The sequence below is a fragment of the Protopterus annectens genome, chromosome 3.part0, assembly GCF_019279795.1.
Source record: "Protopterus annectens isolate FY-2018-M chromosome 3.part0, PAN1.0, whole genome shotgun sequence".
NCBI classification, from domain to species: Eukaryota; Metazoa; Chordata; order Ceratodontiformes; family Protopteridae; genus Protopterus; species Protopterus annectens.
Window position 1 is genome coordinate 453,721,890 of NC_056731.1, and position 21,880 is coordinate 453,743,769.

General features: G+C 39.9%; 1 protein-coding gene across 1 annotated transcript in view; it reads left to right on the forward strand.

Moving 5' to 3' along the window:
- Positions 1–21,880, forward strand: part of MTRR (5-methyltetrahydrofolate-homocysteine methyltransferase reductase) — a 780,817-nt gene that overhangs the window by 329,750 nt on the left and 429,187 nt on the right. Inside the window, exon 8 of the mRNA XM_044064883.1 lies at positions 14,929–15,082. Within this exon, the coding sequence (XP_043920818.1) occupies positions 14,929–15,082 (154 nt within the window). The remainder of the gene's footprint in view (positions 1–14,928; positions 15,083–21,880) is intronic.

Here is a 21,880-nt window from a genome sequence, read left to right on the forward strand (position 1 = left end):
ATAATGAAACCTGGGTAATGTTCCTTCTTCTTCTTTTGGCTTTTCCCGTTAGGGGTTGCCACAGCGGATCATCTGTTTCCATTTCTTCCTGTCCTCTGCATCATGCACTGTCACACCAACCACCCACATGTCCTCTCTCACCACATCCATAAACCTTACTTTAGGCCTTCCTCTTCTCCTCTTACCTGGCAGCTCCATCCTTAGCATCGTTTTCCCAATATACCCAGCATCCCTCCTCAGCACATGCCCAAACCAACACAATCTCGCCTCTCTGGCTTGGTTTCCAAACTGTCCAAACTGAGCTGTCCCTCTAATGTATTGATTCCTAATCCTGTCCATCATCATGACATCCAAGGCAAATCATAATATCTTTAACTCTGCCACCTCCTACCTTTTGTCAATGCCACCATCTCCAACTGGTATAACATAGCTGGTCTCACTACCCTCCTGCAGGCCTTCTCTTTCCCTCTTACTGGTACCCGTCTGTCACAAATCACTCCTGACACTCTTCTCCACCCTCTCTGTACTCTCTTTTTCACCTCTCCTCCACACTCACCATTAGTCTGAACTGTTGATCCTAAGTATTTAAATTCATCTACCTTCACCAACTCTGTTCCCTGCGTCTTCATCATTCCTCTATCATCTTTCTCATTCACACACATATATTCTGTCTTAGTCCTGCTATCCTTCATTCCTCTCCTCTCTGGCGCACATCTCCAGCTCTCCAGGGTCTCCTCAACCTGTTCTCACTACAGATCACAATGTCATCTGCAAGCATCATAGTCCACGGGGACTCCTGTCTGATCTTGTCTCTCAACCTGTCCATCACCATTGCCAGGTAGTGTTTCACAAGTCTTTATTTGTCACAGACAAGCGAGCCTCAGTAACAAAAAATCAGAAATATTTTAGCAATGTTAAACATATCAGCATTTATATACTTAGAAGTAGGTATGGAAAATATATGTATTTAATTTTAAACCAGCCCATTCATGGTGAGCAATATAAACAGGGCCATAAAAGTGCATTTTAGAACAGCAAGTACCCACCCCCACACTACTACTGATTAGATCAAACTAAATCCTAGTTAAGGAGAACACCACCTATTTGCAACCCACATTCCAAGATCAGGTATTAAGAAAAGCATAACATATACTTAAAAAGAGCTTTAAAGAGTTTTAACTAAAATCGCTTTTGGCTAACTAATGCGATAAAGCCTTCATCAGGTGTGTAGCAAGAACTAAAATCAAAGTTATCTAACCATAAACATAATCAAACTAGAACAGTATAAATATAAAAATACATCTTTCTAATAATGTCTTGTAAACATCCATCCATGTGTATTAGTGCGCATAAAAACTGTTATTAACAGCTGAGGAAAAAATGTCAGTGCTTTGCACAAAAAAAAAAAAAAAAACTGTCATAAGAGTTTTTCATGTTTACAGCCCCAAAAACGTGTTTATACAATGAGAACTAGTAGAAAAAAACACACAAAAAATACAGAAAACAGTGGATGAACTAAACTAGTAATGTATAAAAGCATGCAGGTGTCACCATATGGTAAATGGGGAAATTATACCAATACTAAATACATGGTAATAGCATCATAAAAAACCCCGGTGTGATGCAGTAAATCTAATCAAAGTAGAATTGAGGTAAAAGTAATTAAAGACACACACACACACACACACACACACACTTATACACATTCTACACATCATTTTTATTATTATTTAGTATATTTTTAGTAAATAATAATATTCCTCAAAAAGATTCCCTAAAAACCTTTACAGATTGTGTGGCAGCTTTTGTAAATTCAACACACTCTTAATAGAGCAATAGTAGTTCAGTTCTAGTTTTCTGAATGCATTTAATTTCAACTGCCAATATAGTTCTTTTTTTCTCCAACACACCATTCTTTTTTCTTCAACACACCATTGACGTCCTCTTCAAACTTCTCCATCTCCACACAATCCAGAATGATAAATTTAAAACCAGAATGTCTGGGGCATTCTAATAAATGTTTGGGTAAGGCGTTCCTCTGACATTTATGTGTGATGTCAGAAAGATGACCAGAATTCCTCCTTTTCAGTTTATTCATAGTCTTACCCAAATAAAATGCAGAGCAGTCATTACACATGGCCCTGTATACAACTTTTTCAGTATTACAGTTACCACCTTCCGAAGATCTCACCATCTTTTAAAGATATAGGCACTCTTGAGTCACACTCCAATTATTCACAGAAGGTACAGTTAGGTGTCCCACAGATTTTAGTGTTCGTGTCATCCTGGTCTTGTTTATTTTTCTTTCCTGCATAACTATGTATCCTTCTGCTCTTTTAATATACAAAAATAGGGTGATCTCCTAAAACCTTTACAAGCTGCTGATTGTCAGTGAGGATGGCCCAGTTCTCCTTAATAATGGCTTTAATTGTATTGAAATCCCAGGTGTAAGTTAGGATGCAACTGTTCTTGCTTTTCTCTTATTTTGGGTTAAGGTGTCCTTGTTGCACAATTTCACCAAAAGGTCTATTCCACATAGGGTCATTGTTAGTTTTAGATCTCTAATGGGACCAGTGTCATATGTAACATATTTGACTCATATCCTCTGGTTAAGAAATAATTTTCAAGATCATTCATATTTTTGAGAACAGAGGCCAAATATGTGGTAAAGCATGGTAATTTGTAGCCTTGCGATTTTATTATATTGTGCTTAAATTTTACTGGATGCATACTATCTCTGTGAAGTTAAGTAGTTTACTCTTGTTGGCTTCTTGTATAAGTTACTAATTGATTTTCATTTGTCTTTATCATATCAAGTAACTGCACTGACTCCATGCTGATGGAAGTGGTAAATTTCAGGAAGGAGGTGGATTTATTGATGTAATGGATAAACTCAGTGAGTTTAGATTTCTCAATGTGCCAAACTATGAGTACATCATCAGTAAAGCAAAGGTAGCTGGTCATAAAACTCCTTTATTCATTTTGCAGTACAAATTCCCCCTCCCAATTCCCTAAGGCTACATTACCCAGGCTAGGGGCCATAGCCACACCCATGGCTACCCCCCTCGTCTGTTTGTATGCCTGGCCATTGAAATTGAAAATTGTAATTCAATACCAAGTTTATTAGCTTTCCCAAGCATTCAGTTTGCCCTTGTGTAGCATTGTTATTTCTGCTATAAGCCTCTGTAGCTGCTTCAATACAGGACATGTGTGGTAACACAGAGTATGGGGCTTCAACGGCAGCAGTTACAAAAATGCTTTGTTCATTCACGTACACTTTTAATTTTTCTTAAAAGAATCAAGTGAATCTAAAATAAAAGATGAGTTATTTTCAGCAAGAGGCTGAAGAATAAAATCTAAGTATATGGCAGTGGCCTCTGATATGGAACCTTTACTTGCAATAACAAGTCTGTAAGGTGGAACAAGGTAACTTAGGGGGAGAAGTATTCAAATACTCAAAAAAAGTTTTCACTAATAAGTTCTTCATTAAGCATTGTGGTTAACTTATCTTTCCATTATATATGTATATGTATTATATATATATATATATATATATATATATATATATATGTGTGTGTGTATGTATATATATATATGTGTGTATGTATATATATATGTATATATGTATATGTATATATGTATGCATATGTATATATATGCATATATATATATATATATATATATATATATGTGTGTGTATATATATATAATGTATATGCAGTTTTAATTTCTATAAAGGAATGTTTATAATAAAACTCGGGTGTGTTTAGCATGTTCTCTGTTTTCATTATGTAACTGTCAGTATCTGTAACAAGTATGCCCCCACCCTCATCAGCCTTTATAAACTCAAATTCTTAAGTGCTAATATCTCATCCTTTGAAATATTATAAAACTTATCTTTTGGTGTTTTTTGAGAGCCTTTCTTATGTCGAGCTTGCATTTTGTCTTGAAGGCTGCCAATGTGGGATGCAGTGGGAGGAGGGGGGCAAAAACTACTGGGTCTGATTTTGTTTTGTTTTTTTTTGTTTTTTTTGTGCAGCATACCTGACCATATCTTTTAACCTTTACTTTATACATCTCCTCTCCATCCTAATTCCTTTAGATACCCGAACATCTTTTATCTGCCTTTATTTTCATTGTCATACATGCTTTATGTGTTACTTATCTGTGCTCAGTCCTCACACGCTCAACTTTGTGTATCCCTTTTAATTAAAACACACCTGTTGATCTAGTAAAAAGCTGTCAGTTTTCAATAATAGGTAAGACTGCATGCTACAGGCATTAAGAATGCTTGGCTCCCTCAACTCTTGAAGCTGCTTGCTTCCTCCCCCTAATTTCCATCATGCTGTTTGCCCCCCCCCCCATAACTCAATTCCTCATCACTGCATTTGAGTTCAGTCACTGAAGTACACTCTTTCAGGCTTTATAGCTTGTTCTTTCATATTTTCTCAAAAAAGTCTGTTTTTCACTTGTGTTTTTATTGCAGGTCATTTATTTTATTTTATTAATTTCCTTTATTTTCACCAGTTTTAGAAACTTCAGCCCGCATCCTCTTATTCAGCCTGCAACCCCAAAGCCTTTCTGCCCTGATAGTACCATGCTGATGACTGTATACATACCCAGAGCCTGCAGCGAGCACATCTGTTGCCTCTACTGCATTGGAGAAGAGAGCAATTTATTTTTCCAAGTGTTCAGTATGTGGAGGATTTAATAGAGCTACAAAGAAAAGGCTCCAGAAAGAGTTAGTAGGTCACCATATGAAGAAGGCCTTGTCAAATAAGCCTATTAAGGTGGAATCTTCTGACTCTCTAGGATGGGACAAGGAAAGGACATTATCGGTTTCCTGGAAAAAGCCAGTTAATTGTCTCAACACCATACTGAAGATATTTCTAGAAATTACCCTTGATGCTGATCGTTGCATCAACTACAACATCTTCAGTAAGGCAACACCTGATGCTGGCACTAATGCAAGAAAAAGATTTAGTTTTACCAGCTACATCCCCAGCACTGACATGAGAGACTAGAAGAATGGAGGCCGTAGACCTCTCACCAGTTCTGGTGCTGCAGGAGTGGATCAATCCAGTTTCCTTGGGGCAGCCAGAACCAGTGGAGCCTTCCAGAATAGCCTAACCCTGGACCATCATTCCCTTGAAATGGACTAAAAAGAAGTTGGCCTAAGAATTGTGGAATATAAGAGCACAATATATGGGGTCCTAGTTTGCTGTCAAATTAGCCAATGGGGTGCTGAGAGAGTTTTGCAGACCCCTAAATACAATCAATCTTTTTTTTTTCTCTGCAAGTCACCTGTTCAGTCCCTAGCAGTGTCTGTGCTGAGACTTCTTGAGCCAAAGCCTGCTTGTCTGCTGACAATGTTACATTTAGCATCAGTCTGTATTTGGTATATTAGCTTGAGTCTGATGCCCCCTGGGACTTGATACATGGCATTAGATGGGCCATTGCCAATTCTAGCAATCATTCAGTATGTGGCACCATACATATAGGATCTCTTTTCTGATGCCTGCGATTCCAGCTTACTCGGTGTTATTGCCACAGTTGTTTCCTCTGATGTTACCCATTGGTTACTGGGTCCTGGAGTGTATGAATATAGTGCAGACTGTCCAATATGTGCCATCACAGGCTTTGTCAGAGTTGATATTGGCACAGTCGATGTGTGTGCAATGGGTGCTGGCTCACCATATTCCTACATGCATTGACTAAACACTACCAATACAGATGCTTTTGGAGACCCAGGTAGGATACTATTTGTACTTGCCTCACTTGATGAAGATGTGATGCAGACCATGCTACAGACATCCCCTAGAAGTCTTCTGTAAGCTTTCCCACCATATGAAGTTGGCCAAAAGGCCTTTTTTTTTATAATTGGAGACATTATACGGAGAACTCATATAAGGTTTTTGTAAAATCAAACCATAACGAGTGTCTAACTTAGATGGCAAAACAGGCATGGTTTCTCCCAGTTCACTTTGATTTTGCCAGATTTGGAGAATACTCCATCTTATGCAGAAAGAGGGTGGGTGGCTCACTGACTGTGTCCCATTCACCCATACTAGGCTGCAGCAGGCATATATACGTGTGTGTGTGTGTGTGTGTGTGTGTGTGTGTGTGTGTGTGTGTGTATATATATATATATATATATATATATATATATATATATATATGTATATGTATGTGTGTGTATATATATATATATATATATATATATATATAATTCATATATATGACGCTATAATTTTTTGAAATGTATTTAGATGACAAAATTTGGTCATCTAAACAAATGGTCAACAGATGCGTGAGACTGCCCAATTCTTGTGGTTGGGGAATATGAGCTTTCCCTGATATACTAACTCCAAGATCACACAATATCATTAGCATGGAATGTATTTCTTTTATTTTATGAAGTTTAATTTATGTGCTAAGGTTAATTGTTTGGCCTATATGTTGTTGCGTGTTTGCATTATTGACATTTTGTCATCTTTATTGTGATCTTCAACTTTCAGGTGTTTTGATTTACTTAAGTACAAACACACACACACACACACACACACACACACACACACACACACACACACACACACACACACACGCATGCACACACACACACACACACATATATATATATATATATATATATATATATATATATATATATATGTTACATGCTAGGAGGCTAAACAAGAAGCTCCACATCTTAAAAGCACTTCTCCTTTGGAGAATGTAAACATCCGTGCTGTTACTGACACTTAGTTTAAAGCCACAGAAGGTACTGCAGCAGTTGAAGGCTACACTGCTTTCCACACATTTAGACCAATAACAGCACAGACAGGGGCTAAAGGTGGGAGGTGTCTGTCTACTTTAGAAGCAAATGCAACTCTAGGTTGGTTAAACAGGATGATGCCCTGAAGTTTGTCCATGTTCAGCCATTGGAGACAAGGATCCCTACCATGCCCTGACCAACTATTTGTAACCTCTATGACCCACATAGCTCACAATTCTTACCTATACCTACTAGAGGATCTCACCATTCAAGCAAATACCTTATTCATGGGAGACTTTAACTACTCTTCTAAACTGGGCAACATACAGTGCCTCTAACTCACTGGCACAGCATTTCCTGGACTTTATCAACACAAACATCTGGACTAGATAGTGCACTCTCCAACCAGCAGATCAAACTTATTGGGCTAGTACTCCCCAACATGGGAGAGTGTGGCACCCCCTCCATGTCATGTCCTCATTGATAAATTTGGATCACAAAGCTGTCTCCCTCAAAATAAAAATCAACATGGAAAACACAACTAAATCTGTAATAGTTATGAACTATTCTAAAGCAAAACTGCATACTATTAGTGACAGTTTGTCAAATTTAATGGTGCCTCCAAACCAGAGAACTCAGCTACCAATGCAGAATTATTTACAGAAACCCTGTGCAAACATGTAAATGTTTGCAGTGAGACTAGTGTACCTAGAAGAGGTAAGCCCAGATCTAACACCGAAAACAAATTGCACTGTTGGAAACCTTACCTTAACACACTATATAACAAAAGAAAATAAAGTCATGGCCAAAGTCAGGAAGAGGAACTGTCAGAGAGACAAGAGCTCTTTGATTCCACTAAACAAGAAACCAAGAGATCTAATAAAGTCTAACAAGGCCAGATGTTCTTCATCTCACATTGCTGCAGTCCTTACACTTGGGTAGTCCGCTGTCCTCGGTCGGCCCGAATATCAAAGTATAAGGCTGACGTCGGTCAAGGCGCATTTGACTGACATCAGGACGTCAGGGTACAAATGCGCATGACTGACGTCATATCCTCAGTCTTTTTTGCCGCATGGTCCGATGCAGAAGCAGTATTGCAAGTGCCGGTTGGCGTTCTGAAATTTTTCGATTCCGGAGTTTCAGACCGAGTCAAAGTTGGCTAAGTACCCCGTTGGGGAATATTTTAGTTTTTTCTTGCCTCAGTGGTTTACCGGATGTCAGAAAAAGTGAATAATTGTATTTCTTGTGGGAAACAGATACCGCATAGAGACTATCATACTTTGTGTATTCCTTGTTTAGGGCCTGAGCACGTCGTTGTTGGGTGTCGCTCTTGTGCTAGATTTAATAAGCGCACTATAAAGAGGAGATTAGATTGTGCCAGGTTAGTCTTTGGGAAGCGGTGCAATTATAAAATGCCGTCGGATGCTCCGGCACCCGCTTCTTCGAAGAAGCGCAAGGACAAAGCAGTGAAGCCTAGGCTAGAAGAACCGTCCGTACCGGACGCCGGTTCTTTAGAGGTGTCGGTGGAGCCGGTGGTTCCACGGCAGGTTTCTTTGGGATCCCAGGGAGAGACCTTGTTATTGCAGGATGTGGCCTCTCAGGAGGCAGGTCAGGGTGATGGGGCTTCTCAGGTTACTATACTCCCTCCCTGCCTAGGGTGGTTAGGCCCTCTCCTTCTGTTTCCAAGGCTTCTCCTAGAGGCAGGCCAGGTTTAGCTTCAGTTGGTGTCACCCCTGGTTCTTCTGGAACTGTGCCCAAGAAGCATATGCTTAAAATGGCAGAAGATTTGATTACTCTGATTAGGGGTTCTTTGCCCCCTCCTGATAAGAGACCTAGGGTGGAGCCTGAGCTAGGGAGTTTTGAGCAGGCTTCGGATGTTTCAGAGTCTTCGGCTGAAGACTTGCAGGAGTACTCTCCTTATTCTGATTCTGATGTGGATGATTCTACTCCTTCTGCTTCTCCTCCTGAGGATTTTTCTTTTTCAGAGACTCTTCATTCCATGAGGGAGCATTTTAAGTGGGAAGGTCAGGACTTCTCTGATTCCAGGAAAAGGCTTAGGGAATTTTTGTTTTACCCCAGCATAGGCCTTTGGCTATGCCTCCTGTTTGGATGTAGTGGAAGATGTTTTACAGAGGCTTCTCTTAATCCTGATTCTTTGCCTCCTGCTCCTGTTAAACCGGATAGGTATTACAGGGTTCCTGAAGCTCATAAGTATCTTTTTAAGAGTCCTAGGGCAGACCCAGAAACTGTTAGCCAGGGGCCTAAAGGTGTTAAGGCTTCTGTTGTCAAGAATCCGGTTCCTGCAGATAAAGAAGCCAGGGCCTTGGATAGATGGGGAAAGAAAGTTTATACTTCTTCCACTCTAGCTATGAGGGCTTTGAATTGCCAGTTTCACATGTTAAAATACCAAAACTATCTCCTTTCACAATTGAAGTCTAAGGTTGATGCTCTGGCGGAAGGTATTGATTGTAAAGAGTTACAAGATTTAGTACATGTTTGAACAGGTGGGTAAGCATTCTTTGCAATGTGGTTTTGATGCTGTACAGGCCTCGTCTAGGGTGGCTGCCACTGGGTCAGTTCTTCGCAGGCACGCCTGGCTGAGGGATCAAAATTTATCTGACCATGTTAAAACTAGGATTTTAGATGCTCCTTTACAATCTGATGTGTTGTTTGGTTCTCCTGTTGAGGCAGTTTTGAAGAAAATGGAAGACAAGGCTAAGTCTATGCAGACTGTTAAAGATTTTTTGCAGGTTCAGCCTCCAAAGTTTAGTAGAAAGTGGCCTGCTAAAGGGTGGACGTATCCTTCTTATGATTCCCAGTCTAGGGGTAGATCTAGACGTGGTAGGGGCAGAGCTCAGGGCTCTTTCAGGCCTAGAACAGGGAGTTCTCCTGCACAGTCTTCAGGTGAGGGCAGGGGTCAGTCCTTTCGTAAACAGACCCAATGACCTACCTTTTCAGCTGCCAGAGCCTTCTCGTCTGGCAGCACCTTTGGGAGGAAGGTTGGCACTTTTCAAAGAAAATTGGAGTTTAATTACCCAAGACAGATGGGTATTGGATATCATACACCAAGGTTGCAGGTTTTATTTCCATACCTTGCCTCCTTTCAGAGGCATGCCAGACGTTCCTCCTCAACAAAGAATAGAGGCTCACAAGCAAATTTCTCTGTTACTTCAACTAGGGGCCATACAGCCGGTCCCTATGCCAGAAGTGGGCCTAGGATTTTATTCTCGCCTATTCCTGGTACCAAAGAAGGGGAACACGTGGAGACCAATTTTGGATTTATCTATCCTCAACACTTATCTGGACATTCCCAAGTTCAAAATGTTGACGTTACAACAGCTTTTACCTCTGCTGGGCAAAGATCACTGGATGGTAACTTTGGATCTCAAGGAGGCTTACCTTCATGTTCCTATCAGACTAAGTTGCAGGAAGTATCTGCATTTTCGAGATGGGACTTCTCACTATCAGTTCTCTGCATTGCCCTTTGGCTTATCTACTGCGCCCAGAGTGTTCACGAAAGTTCTGGCTCCAGTGATAGCTTTCTTCAGGCTAAAAGGAATACAGATCTATCCTTATTTGGACGACTGCCTGATTCTGGCTCAAGGAAGGGAAGAGCTTCTTCATCATTTGGAATATGTGATAGCAGTGCTAAGATGCCTGGGGTATTCTGTGAACGAAATAAAGTCCAGTCTAGTACCCTCTCAGGACATGTGCTTTCTGGGTGTAAGACTGAATACAGCATCCCAGATGGCCTTTTTAACCCCGGACAAACAAAAGAGTCTTTCCCTTTACTTCCATCAACTATCTCATCAGTCCGGGCTGACTGCAAGGACAGTCCTTCAAGCCTTAGGGTTCATGGCATCTTGTATTCTGGTGCTTCCCAATGCCAAACTGCATATGAGGAAGCTGCAATGGTATCTCAAAATGTATGGACACAGCACTGCCAGGATCTGGACACTGTCATTCAAATAATACCTTGCATTCAAAAGGAATTTTTGTGGTGGGCTCAGGAATGTCACCTAAACAAGGGACTCTCTGCGACCCGGCCAGAGGCGAGTCAGATTTTAACGACAGATGCCTCAGACAAAGCTTGGGGAGCTCATCTAAATGGAAAGTGGATACAAGACAAGTGGCCTGCCAGACTACAACATCTACATATCAACCTGAAGGAGATGTTAGCAGTCCAGTTTGCATTAATAGCTTTCAAGGATTTACTTCTTCCAGGGCAGGTGTTGATTCTAACAGACAACACAACTGTCATGTGGTACATCAACAAGCAAGGGGAACACATTCTTATCCTCTATGCAGGCAAGCAATGATTTTGTGGGAGACTGCTCTCAGTTTACAGCTCAATCTTCAGGCAAGGTTTCTGCCAGGAGCACAGAACTCCTTAGCAGATGTGTTGAGCAGGCAATTATGGATCCCCACGAGTGGAAATTGGATCCTCATGTATTTCAGAAATTGACAGTGTCATGGGGAACTCCAGACATAGATCTGTTCGCTTCTCCACTAAACCATCAGCTGCCAAAGTTTTGCACAAAAAGGTTTCATCACACAGCTTGGAAAGTGGATGCTCTTTCTTTCAATTGGAGCAATCTTCATGTGTATGCCTTTCCACCTCTGCCTCTCCTCCCAAAGGTACTTCTAAAGGTCAGACAGGACAAGCCAAAGATGATTTTAATAGCTCCAGATTGGCCTCGACAGCACTGGTACCCATTACTGAGAAGTCTGGTACGGAAGCCTCCATGGCCTTTGCCTTCGATTCCACACCTGTTGTCACAGGAGGACAGCCATTTGCTCAATGTCAAACTTCACTCTCTTCACCTAACAGCCTGGCATATTCTGTTTTGAACCATAGAGGGTCTCAACTTCCACAACAAGTTTTGAATGTGATTTTGGAAGCTAGAAGGCCTAGTACAAGGAAAGTGTATGCAGATAAATGGAAGAGATTTTTATTTTGGAGTGCAGCAAAGGATTTTGATGTTTCTGAGCCTAATTTAAGTATGGCTCTTCAATATCTTACTGAGTTACTGGACAAAGGTTTGTCCTTCTCTTCTATTAAGGTTCATGCTGCAGCAATTTCAGCTCACTATGAATGTGACCCTCCATTGTTTTCTCATCCTTTGTTCAAGCAATTTCTTAGAGGGGCAAAGAATATAAGACCCCCACGTGAGCTCCTACTCCTGCTTGGGATCTCAATTTTGTGTTGGAGAAACTCACTCTACAACCTTTTGAGCCTGCAGCTACTTCTGAGTTGAAATATTTATCATGGAAGACTGCCTTTTTGTTGGCCATTACCTCTGCAAGAAGGGTTTCTGAATTACAGGCCCTTATGGCGGTTGAGCCTTTCTTAATTTTCCATAAGGATAGGGTATCTTTGCGTACTAATCCTTCCTTTATGCCTAAGGTGGTTTCTAGTGTGGCTTTAAACCAAACTATTCATTTGCCTACTTTTTATGCAAATCCCCAAAATAAAGGGGAAAAGATTTTGCACACTTTAGATGTACACAGGCAGTTGCGATATTATTTGGACAGAACTAAAGGGTTCAGGCAGTCTCAGCAGTTGTTTGTTTCTTTTGCTTTGAGTTCTCAGGGCAAGCCTGTGTCAAAACAAACTATTTCTAAGTGGATTGGGTTTTGCATTGCTTTCTGTTATTCCCATCATGGCAAGGAGATTCCAGCTGGGATTAGGCCTCATTCCACTAGGGCTACTGCCACTCGACAGCCTTTTGAGGGGAGTGGCAACCAAGGATATTTTGGAGGCAGCTACTTGGAGTTCAGTGCATACTTTCTCTAGGCATTATCACCTGCCACTTTACTCTAAATCCAGGGCTGGTTTTGCCACTGCTGTTTTGCAGGGCATTTTGGCAGCTCCTGCTTCTTTATAGTTTGGCCATCCTCCCTTACCTCTGCTTTGGGATTCTACCCAAGTGTAAGGACTGCAGCAATGTGAGATGAAGAACATAGTACAGTTTTGTACCTACCATAAATGTAGATGTTCGAAGATCCACATTGCTGCAGTCCAATTTACCCTCCCTCCTTCCCCTCTGTAGTTAGAGGTGGTTGTGTGGGTTGGGTTGTAAATATTGTGTATATTGTATATATTGTACATATAATTAGTGCAAGGGTGGTTGTTTGCTGTCTTTTGGTTTTGACCTTTATTTTTGGGGTCTTCTGACATCTGGGGCAAGAAAAGACTGAGGATATGACGTCGGTCATGCGCATTTGTACCCTGACGTCCTGATGTCAGTCAAATGCGCCTTGACCGACGTCAGCCTTATACTTTGATATTCGGGCCGACCGAGGACAGCGGACTACCCAAGTGTAAGGACTGCAGCAATGTGGATCTTCGAACATCTACATTTATGGTAGGTACAAAACTGTACTTTATGAGGTGAGAATAGCCTCCCAGGTTGAGGACAATCACAAGTCCTTCTTCAGCTGTGTCAGGAACCTTAAAGTTAATACTCAGCAGTGTGCAGAACTGGTGATAAATTCCACAACCTTCACTGACCAGGGTGGCATAGCAAATCTACTGGCTGATAAATTTAGCTCACTACCCACTCCCTCCACTACCCTATGTGAAATGCTTCCTAGCATATCCCCTCCCTGCTGTCAACAGGGAGCAGGCCCTGGAGGCTCTCACTAAGGCTAAAAACACTGCTTCAGAGGCCCTTTACAATATACGCATTTGCCTCCGAAATAGCCGAAAACATGACCTAGCAGGAACACTTGAGGCAGTCTTCAACTACAGCCTCATAAAAGGTTACATGCCAGATGAATGGAGAGCCAGAACTCTCGTCCTTTTTGAGTGGACCATCAATTGACCCAGGAACTATAGACCCATTAGTTTGACAAGTCTAATATGCAATATAAAATAAATTGTCATGGAAAAACAAGGACATTGTCAACCTAGAGACACTGGACCCATCCCATTTTGTTTTTGTTAAGAGAAGGTCTTGCCTACTTAACCTGATAGATTTCTTTGAGAAGGTCACCATGGCTATTGAAGGGGGAAAACTGTGAATACTGCCTATCTTGACCTGGCCAAGGCATTCAATACAGTACCCCACTCCGGTATTATTGACAGACTCTCAGAACTAGGCATAAATCCTTACATAAATTGCTGGATTGCCATCTGGCTCATGAATTTGCCCCCCCTCCCCAATGTTGTGCGACCTTGGAGTTGATATATATAGTTAGGGGGGGTGTGGGGGGCACAGCCCCCCACATTGGGGGGTGTGGGGAGCGAAGCCCCCCACCTAAAATTCATGTCGGTCAAATGAACTGTCGACCATGTGAGCTTTCAGTCATATGAGCTGTCGACCATGTCAGGTAGAACTATATATATATATATATATATATATATATATATATATATATATATATATATAAATAAATTACACACACACACACACACACACACACACACACACACACACACACACACACACACACACACACACACTCTGTAAATAAAATGTTTAACTGTTTTAAGGTACTTTGCCTTGTAAAAGGTTCTAAGTAAGTGTGCTTGAAATGAGGTGACATTAATGGACTTTTTTGCCTGCTCTGTGAATTTCTTCTTGCTTTAAGTCTTGCCATTATTTTTAAAACAGTTTTAAGTAGCTTTTGCATTGTTTTCATTGGCTTACTTAATGTATATGCATTTTGGCTCATTTACCATGTATTTCTCTGGATTTTGAGGCCTGTATATTGGTTGTATAATACAGGGTTTCAACTCTCTGTCTAATGTTTTAGTGTCATTGTGGCTCCTCAACAGCTTTCATGATGTCATATGTAGCTCTTTTGATGTTATGTGTCCTTGTGCACCAAGGACCATGTAGTGCCGCCCTTGATTAGAGCATTATTGCTTCTTAAAGTCCTGTTACTTTATTTGCTTACATGATCTTGACTGGACATTTTTGTCTCTTATTAATCTCAAGCATTTTTTGTAGGATTGTTGTACAGTGTTCTTTACACTTCCTCTGTTTTCCTCGTTTTTATTTTTCATACATGAATGTATTTTCTTTGTGCAGTATATCTTGAAAGTGTTTTGCTGTTTCTGTAGCTGTTCATCTGATATAATTTATGTTGTTCTAGTCTTATCTGTGTTTTACGTTTTCTTTTTCATTTTTTTTTTCTTGTTTAAGGAAACTTCTATATCATACCAGCCTGGAGACACCTTCTCAGTTGTGTGCCCCAACAGTGCCTGTGAAGTAGAGGAACTTCTTGAAAGATTGCGACTTACAGATAAGAGGGATCTTTGTGTCAGTTTACAGCTTAAAAAAGATACAAAAAAGAGAGGTAACCACTAGTTGCAATGAATCTCCTGCAGTATTATGCTTGTCTTTTATTTGCTACATGTGGTATATTGTGGTTTCCCATCATCGTTGCTTCTGAATTTTAAAACCAAAATAACATCACCAAATGCAGGATCAGAAATCAGGAAACCACAATACCAGCAAGAGCACACTATTTAATAAAAATATAAATAAAAACACAATACAAATTTCCATTAAGCGCTTTCGTCCATAAGTGCGACTTCATCAGACTGTGCAACAAAAACATATCCTTCTTAAATAAACAAGATAAAATCATGTGACCACAATGAGCAGCATTAATTGAAACTAATTAGTGTAATATAAATCTTTAAAAGTTTTTTGTAGTGAGCTTGTTTGTTTCAAATTAGCACACTCCAATAAGAAATCTGCCCCAAAGTAGGCATTCTTGCTGCTCTCACTAACTGGTCTTTAACTACAGATTTCTTCTAATATTGTGGATGGCTACTGGTAAAGTGCAGAAATGAGTTTGAATAAGTTTTCTTTCTAAAGATTTTTGCAATATAACTTGAATTATTTCTAGTTCTACGCCCAAGTAAGCGATACTCTCTTTGTCAAAGTTAAAGGTAAATTCTAAAAAGGATGTACTTCCATTAATTTCATTCACTATTTCAGTTGCTATCTCCATTTCACCTTTAATGATCATAAAAATATTATCCAAGAAAAATGTGTAGTAAATTGCTTTTTCCATTAAGTGATTTTTACTAAATATATAATGATTCTCTCAAAAGGCCATCATCAGGTTAGTGAAGGTGGCTCCACATGGGGACCCCATAGCTACTCCCTTTCTTTGTAAGTAGTATGTATTTTAATTATTTAATTATAGCAGCGCCTGTTGCACCAATCATGTTTGACATCCCAAAAATCCATAAAAACCCACACAATCCCCCATTATGTCCAATTATAGATGGGAGGAATTCCATTACTTATGCTTGTGCTAAGGTAGTGGACAACATTTTGAAGAAATATGTAATGAAAGAAAGACAACTATGTAAGGATTCCTGGGCCTTTTTAAAGGATATTGACCTTCAGCAGTTTAACAGTGAATATAACTTCCTAACTGTTGACATAAAAGACCTGTGTACAGTTATCCCACAAGAACAAGGTATTGAATGGGTGGTCGACTTTCTATTAGAAAGAGGGGCACCAGTACGCGAACTAAAACTAATAGAAGAGCTATTGGATATTATTTTGAAAAATAATTTCTTCATATTTGAAAATACATGGAAATGAATGGAAGTACATCCTATTCAGAATTTGCCTTTAACTTCGACAAAGAAAGTATTGCTTATTTGGATGCAAAACTTTCAAAGGATAGAAATAATTCAAGTTATATTGCAAAAATCTTTAGAAAGAAAACTTGTTCAAACTCATTTCTGCACTTTGCCAGTAACCACCCACAATATCAGAAGAAATCTATAGTTAAAGGCCAGTTAGTGAGGGCAGCAAGAATGACCACTTTCGGGACCGACTTCTTATTGGAGTGTGCTAATTTGAAAGAAATGTTTTTGAGAAGGGGCTACCATGATTATTGTACAAGGAATAATAGATGAAGTACAGATGAAAAGAAGGGAAGGTTATTTTGCCCCTATATTGAGGTGCCCTAATCAGAGTACAACACCACTAGAGGGTAGTAGTATGCAAGAGAATAGAAGAGATGATAATAACAAATATGAAGTTAGTTTAATAACTACCTATACCCTTTACACAGAGATTATAAGGGACATTTTGATGAAAAATTGGTGTATTTTGATGGAAGACGTGAACTGTAGAAATAAAGTAGGGACCTTTTCTAGAATTGTTTGTAAGAAAGGACTCAACTTAAAAAAAAAGCATACTAGAAAGGGAGTAAAAGGCTACTAGTAGGAATGCTGGGATGGTTAGATGTGAGGCATGTCTCCATTGTAAACGCATAGTTATAGGCAGCGACTATATTGTTGGGAATGCAGGGTTTACAACTCTAAATAGATTTGACTGTAACTCAGAGTGTGGCCTATTTAGTGAAATTCAGTTGTGTTTTGGGTTTTATGTTGGCAAGACCGACCATAAAATAAGGGAACGGATCTATGAACATATTTATAGCATAAACAAAGGGAAAGATAATAACGCCCTGGCAAGACATGCAAGACAACCAAGGGCATTATTTTAAATTAAGGGTTATTGAACAAGTAGTGGGAGGTCCCAGAGGGGGCCCAATAAATTTATTACTTGAGAGGCAAGAATTATGGTGACAGTTGATGTTAAATGGCCATTGTTTCCCAGACTTAAATGATCAATGTTCTATTGCCTGCTTACTAAAACTTAGAAATTTGATGCGTTAATGACTTTCCATTATTTAACTTAGGTTTTAAAAATATAAATATTTTATAATAGTGTATTATTTTGAGGTTGGTTTTTAGTAGTAGTAATAACAACACTATTTTAGATGTAAAATAATTTATAAATTGATATGTATTCAAATTTTGTAGTAAGTTAATCATGTGATTTGAAATTACCATAAAAGGAGGGGTGGAATGTTTTTTAATTTGTCTGAAGAAGTTCATTGGAATTGGATGAATGAAAGTGCTCACAAATTAAAGTTTTTCAATTCAGTCTTTCTAGTGTGACCTTCATTTTATTGTTTTGTACCAGTTTTTAATTTGTATTGTTTGTTTCTATGCTACTCATGCAGCACAGAGCTTGGCAGGCTTATAATGCTGCTTTGCTGCAGTGAGCTTAAGCTGCCTCCTTCCCCTCAGGATGGATGAGTCAGTCAGCTGCTCAATTTTATCCTTTCCCCTAAGCCCCCAGCTCCTCTGTTGCTAATCAAACACAGGTCATCTAAGGCCCATCATGTGTGTTAGTTTTGGGTTTTGCTTAGGATGTGTCAGGTGCTTGGGGTGATCAGTGTGGATAGTTGTTTTTGACAACATGCAGATTAGAGGCTACTGTAGCATAGACATTAAGGTGCTGCAGCAGTTTGTAGATTGAAGTACATAGAATGTTACCTTTTAGGGACCAGAGTCAGGAGGCTGCATTTTTTTTTTTGCTGTAGGTGTTATATAGATAGGGAGTTTGTATTCTGACTATGTGAGAAGTACACTATTGTCATTTGCTTCTCTAGTCTGCAGGCAAAGTAACACTTGAGATTTCCAAGAGAGGATTGATTGTCGGAGTACTTGAGCTTTGAGCTGGCAGATGTGCTGTGTATTACTTTGTATTTGAATAGCATTTATGAACAGAAATATGCTTACAATTATACTTCATATATGAACCTGAATACAGAGGTCTCTGATCGACTTTGTAATACATCCTGGATATAAACATTTGAGTCAGGAAAGGTGTTGAATAGTCAGCTTAGGTTCAAAGGTAAGTACTAGGCAATCAGTCTACAAACCAATAAAAGCTTAGCTGATAAACTATATTCTAAGGAGAGCAATGGACGATAGACTTGGGAGGGGAATTTGAGGCTGGTCTATCCAATACAAGTTTGGTCAGATTGGTTGGGTGGTGGCTGGACAGATGCAGAAAGCCCAGAGGATATGTTGTTCTGCATATGCCTGTCTGATGCTTCTGTGTAGGATGTGGTCAGCTGCCACCTCCAGTCCTATATAGTCAGGGAGGTTGGGGATGTGGAGCCAAAAAAGACCTGGTTGAAGAATTGAATAGCTGAGGCATCAGCAAGGAGCTGTTTTCGAAAGGTAGTCAGCGCTTGTCATGGTGGTAACCCTATGACTCACAAGGGAAGATTTCAGGTTAAAGTCCTCCCATTCAGTACTACCATGAGGAGGGATCTTTGGATTTGGCTGACAATCACCAAGTCGCCAGGAAGACAGCAGCTGTGATAGTCACCAAAGTGAAGGCCCTGGTGTGGGAGGATTTAAGAGGTGCTGGAAGTCAACTGGTGACTTGGAGAGAAGAGGAGGAGATTGTATATTGGCAAGCTGTTCTCAGCTCAGGACAGTAAGATGTAGAAGAAACACTCTGAGGAACTCCTGAATGTGGGTGGAAATATCTTTCTATGAGGAGGACTTCCCATTAGAATGCATGACTCACAAGTTCAAGGCCTAGAATTACAAGAAAACTACAAAATACAGGAGAACAGTGACTGTAGAACATCGCTGTTCTATAGATTTTTTTTTGCAGCAACAAGCTGTCTGCATTCCCCAGACTTATGTACACCAATTCTGAGGACTATACCTCACAAAAAATGGAATATTCTGAGACATGAAAATCTCATACTTGCTAAATATGTATGTCTGCATTTTTGTTCATTCAGTCTTACTGTTCCATGACTCCCAGTAAGAAATCCTGGAACATCAGATGGATACCCTTTGAGGAGCAGTGCCTGAAGCAGATGATGAAATTAGATTGCTGTCTGAAATTATCTCATCTACCAAAATTTAACAGTTCTGGTGTGGCAGAAGTACAGGAGTGGATGAGGTCAATCCTTCTAGAGATGCTGAAGGCACTAGACATTGTAATTGTGTATTCGTTCATGCTCACATATTGGATTGGGGGGGGGGGTCATGGGAGTTTATCATTGCTGTCTTCATGTGCCTTGTGGGAAGGACTGCAGCAGTGAAGAGTTCCACAGTACTGGCTGCATGTCATTTGGTTTGTCTATATGAGGAGATAGTGCTCTGTCTGCATTCTCATAATTACAAGTAAATCCACAGATGAGTAGTGAAGCTAGGAACCACAGAGGACACAGTCCAGTAATCCAAACACTTTTTAATGATTTAGCGCTTTCGTCAAGGTGAAAGACTTCATGAGAATGACCATCTTTGTTAACACACATCTTTAAATAACCCACCCCAAGCTCACATTGGTTACAAATAAAACATCACTTCCTGCATTAAGTAAATCAGTGAAAAATCTTTAAAATACTTAATACACTACTAATAAAAAATGCTTATACATCACCTAAACAGCATTGATTTCAGCTTAAGTACTGAACTTATAGAGACTCTATAACCCATAAAGGGTTGTTGAAAAGTTGTAATACCAAATCAGACCAGTTTGGTAGCTTCAAATGTGGTAGGTGCCCACAGTGCCCTTTTATAATGGATACAAACAAAATTAAAATCAGAAACTATGGATATATTACCTCATGTAGGAAATGTTATTGTTACTCCAAAGAAGTTGTTTATGTCGCATTGTGTGATTCCTGCGACGCCTATTATGTAGGAAAAATGATTAGGGCACTGAGACAAAGATTCTACCAGCACACATATGATATCAAGCATAAGAATGAGAATAACGCACTGTACAGGCACATTAGCCTTTTTCCACTGCATGCTTTTAAATTTTTTATTGTTGACAAAGTTGATTTGGGTCCACGGGGGGCGGGGGGTCCCTTGGATGAATTTTTAGAGTTTATGGAGCTTAAGTGGCAGATTAGAACTAACGCCTGTCAAGCCCCTGGACTTAATGACAGGGTCTCTATAAGTTCAGCATTTAAGCTGAAATCAATGCTGTTTATGTGATGTATAAGCATTTTTATTAGTAGTGTATTAAGTATTTTAAAGATGTTTCACTGATTGCTTAATGCAGGAAGTGATGTTTTATTTGTAACCAATGTGAACGTGGCGTAGGTTATTTAAAGATGTGTTTTAACAAAGATGGTCATTCTGATGAAGTCTTTCACCTTAACGAAAGTGCTAAATCATTAAAAAGTTGTTTGGATTATTGGATTGTGTCCTCTGGGGTTCCTAGCTTCACTACTCATCTGTGGATTTACTTGGTTTTGTTCTTTTTATTTTTGGTTTGATTCTTATAATTACGTTAGATATGTTCAGGGTGACGATAGGACACATCCTTGCTTCAGTCGTATGTCTTTTTGTTTGTAAGTTTCATGGACAGGATATCAAGGTGCAGTCCAGATCTGGTTCAGATTCTGTTTGGGGATGTGAGATGTGCATCTCTTCTGATTTTAGTTGATATTATGTAAACCTCACATCACTGTGATCTCCAGTGTGCACTAACAAGAGTCACTGCAGAGTTGAAAGTGACCAAGGTGAAAACCAGCATCAGAGGTCATGGTTATTGCACAGAAAAGATAGAATGGCTCACTTCATTTGAAAGGGAAGCGTCTACAATAGGTGGAGGAGTTTAAGCATATTGACCTAATGTTCACAAATATCAGGTGATTGGAATAGTGGTAGCAGTACTGCAAGCTTTGTACTGGACTGCAATTGGAACATGAGGTGTGTCATAGGATTAAGGTGTCAGTTTACAGTTAAGTTTATGTCCCTGCTCTCACCTAGGTTCATGAGCTGTGAGTAGTGGCTGAAATATTGAGATCATGGATGCAGTCAGCAGAAATCAAGTTCCTTCCCAGGTCAGCCAGTGTCACTGTCCATGATAGAGTGAGAGGGTGGCAGTCTGGAGGGACTATGAGTACAGCCTGTACTTTTTAATATTGTGAAGAATCATTTGAGGTGATTTGGGCACTTTTTGAAAATGCCCACGGTACCTCTCATGGGAGAAGTACAAGACATAGCCCACTGGGAAGAAGCCCTGGGCAGATTTAGGACACATCAGAGTGACTGCATCTTTCATCTTGCCTGTGAATGTCCTGGCATCGGAAAGGTTGAGCTGCAGACTGTTGCCTAAAATAGGGAGGTCCAGTCTACTTTGATGAGCTTGCTACTCACCAGGACAAGTGGTTTTAAAGTGCTACTGATGACTATGCCTCTCACTTTGCATATCAGTGCTATGGATACCTGCCTTTGCAGCTTTATCACACTACTTGCTTACCTGTAGATTTTTAGATAAGATT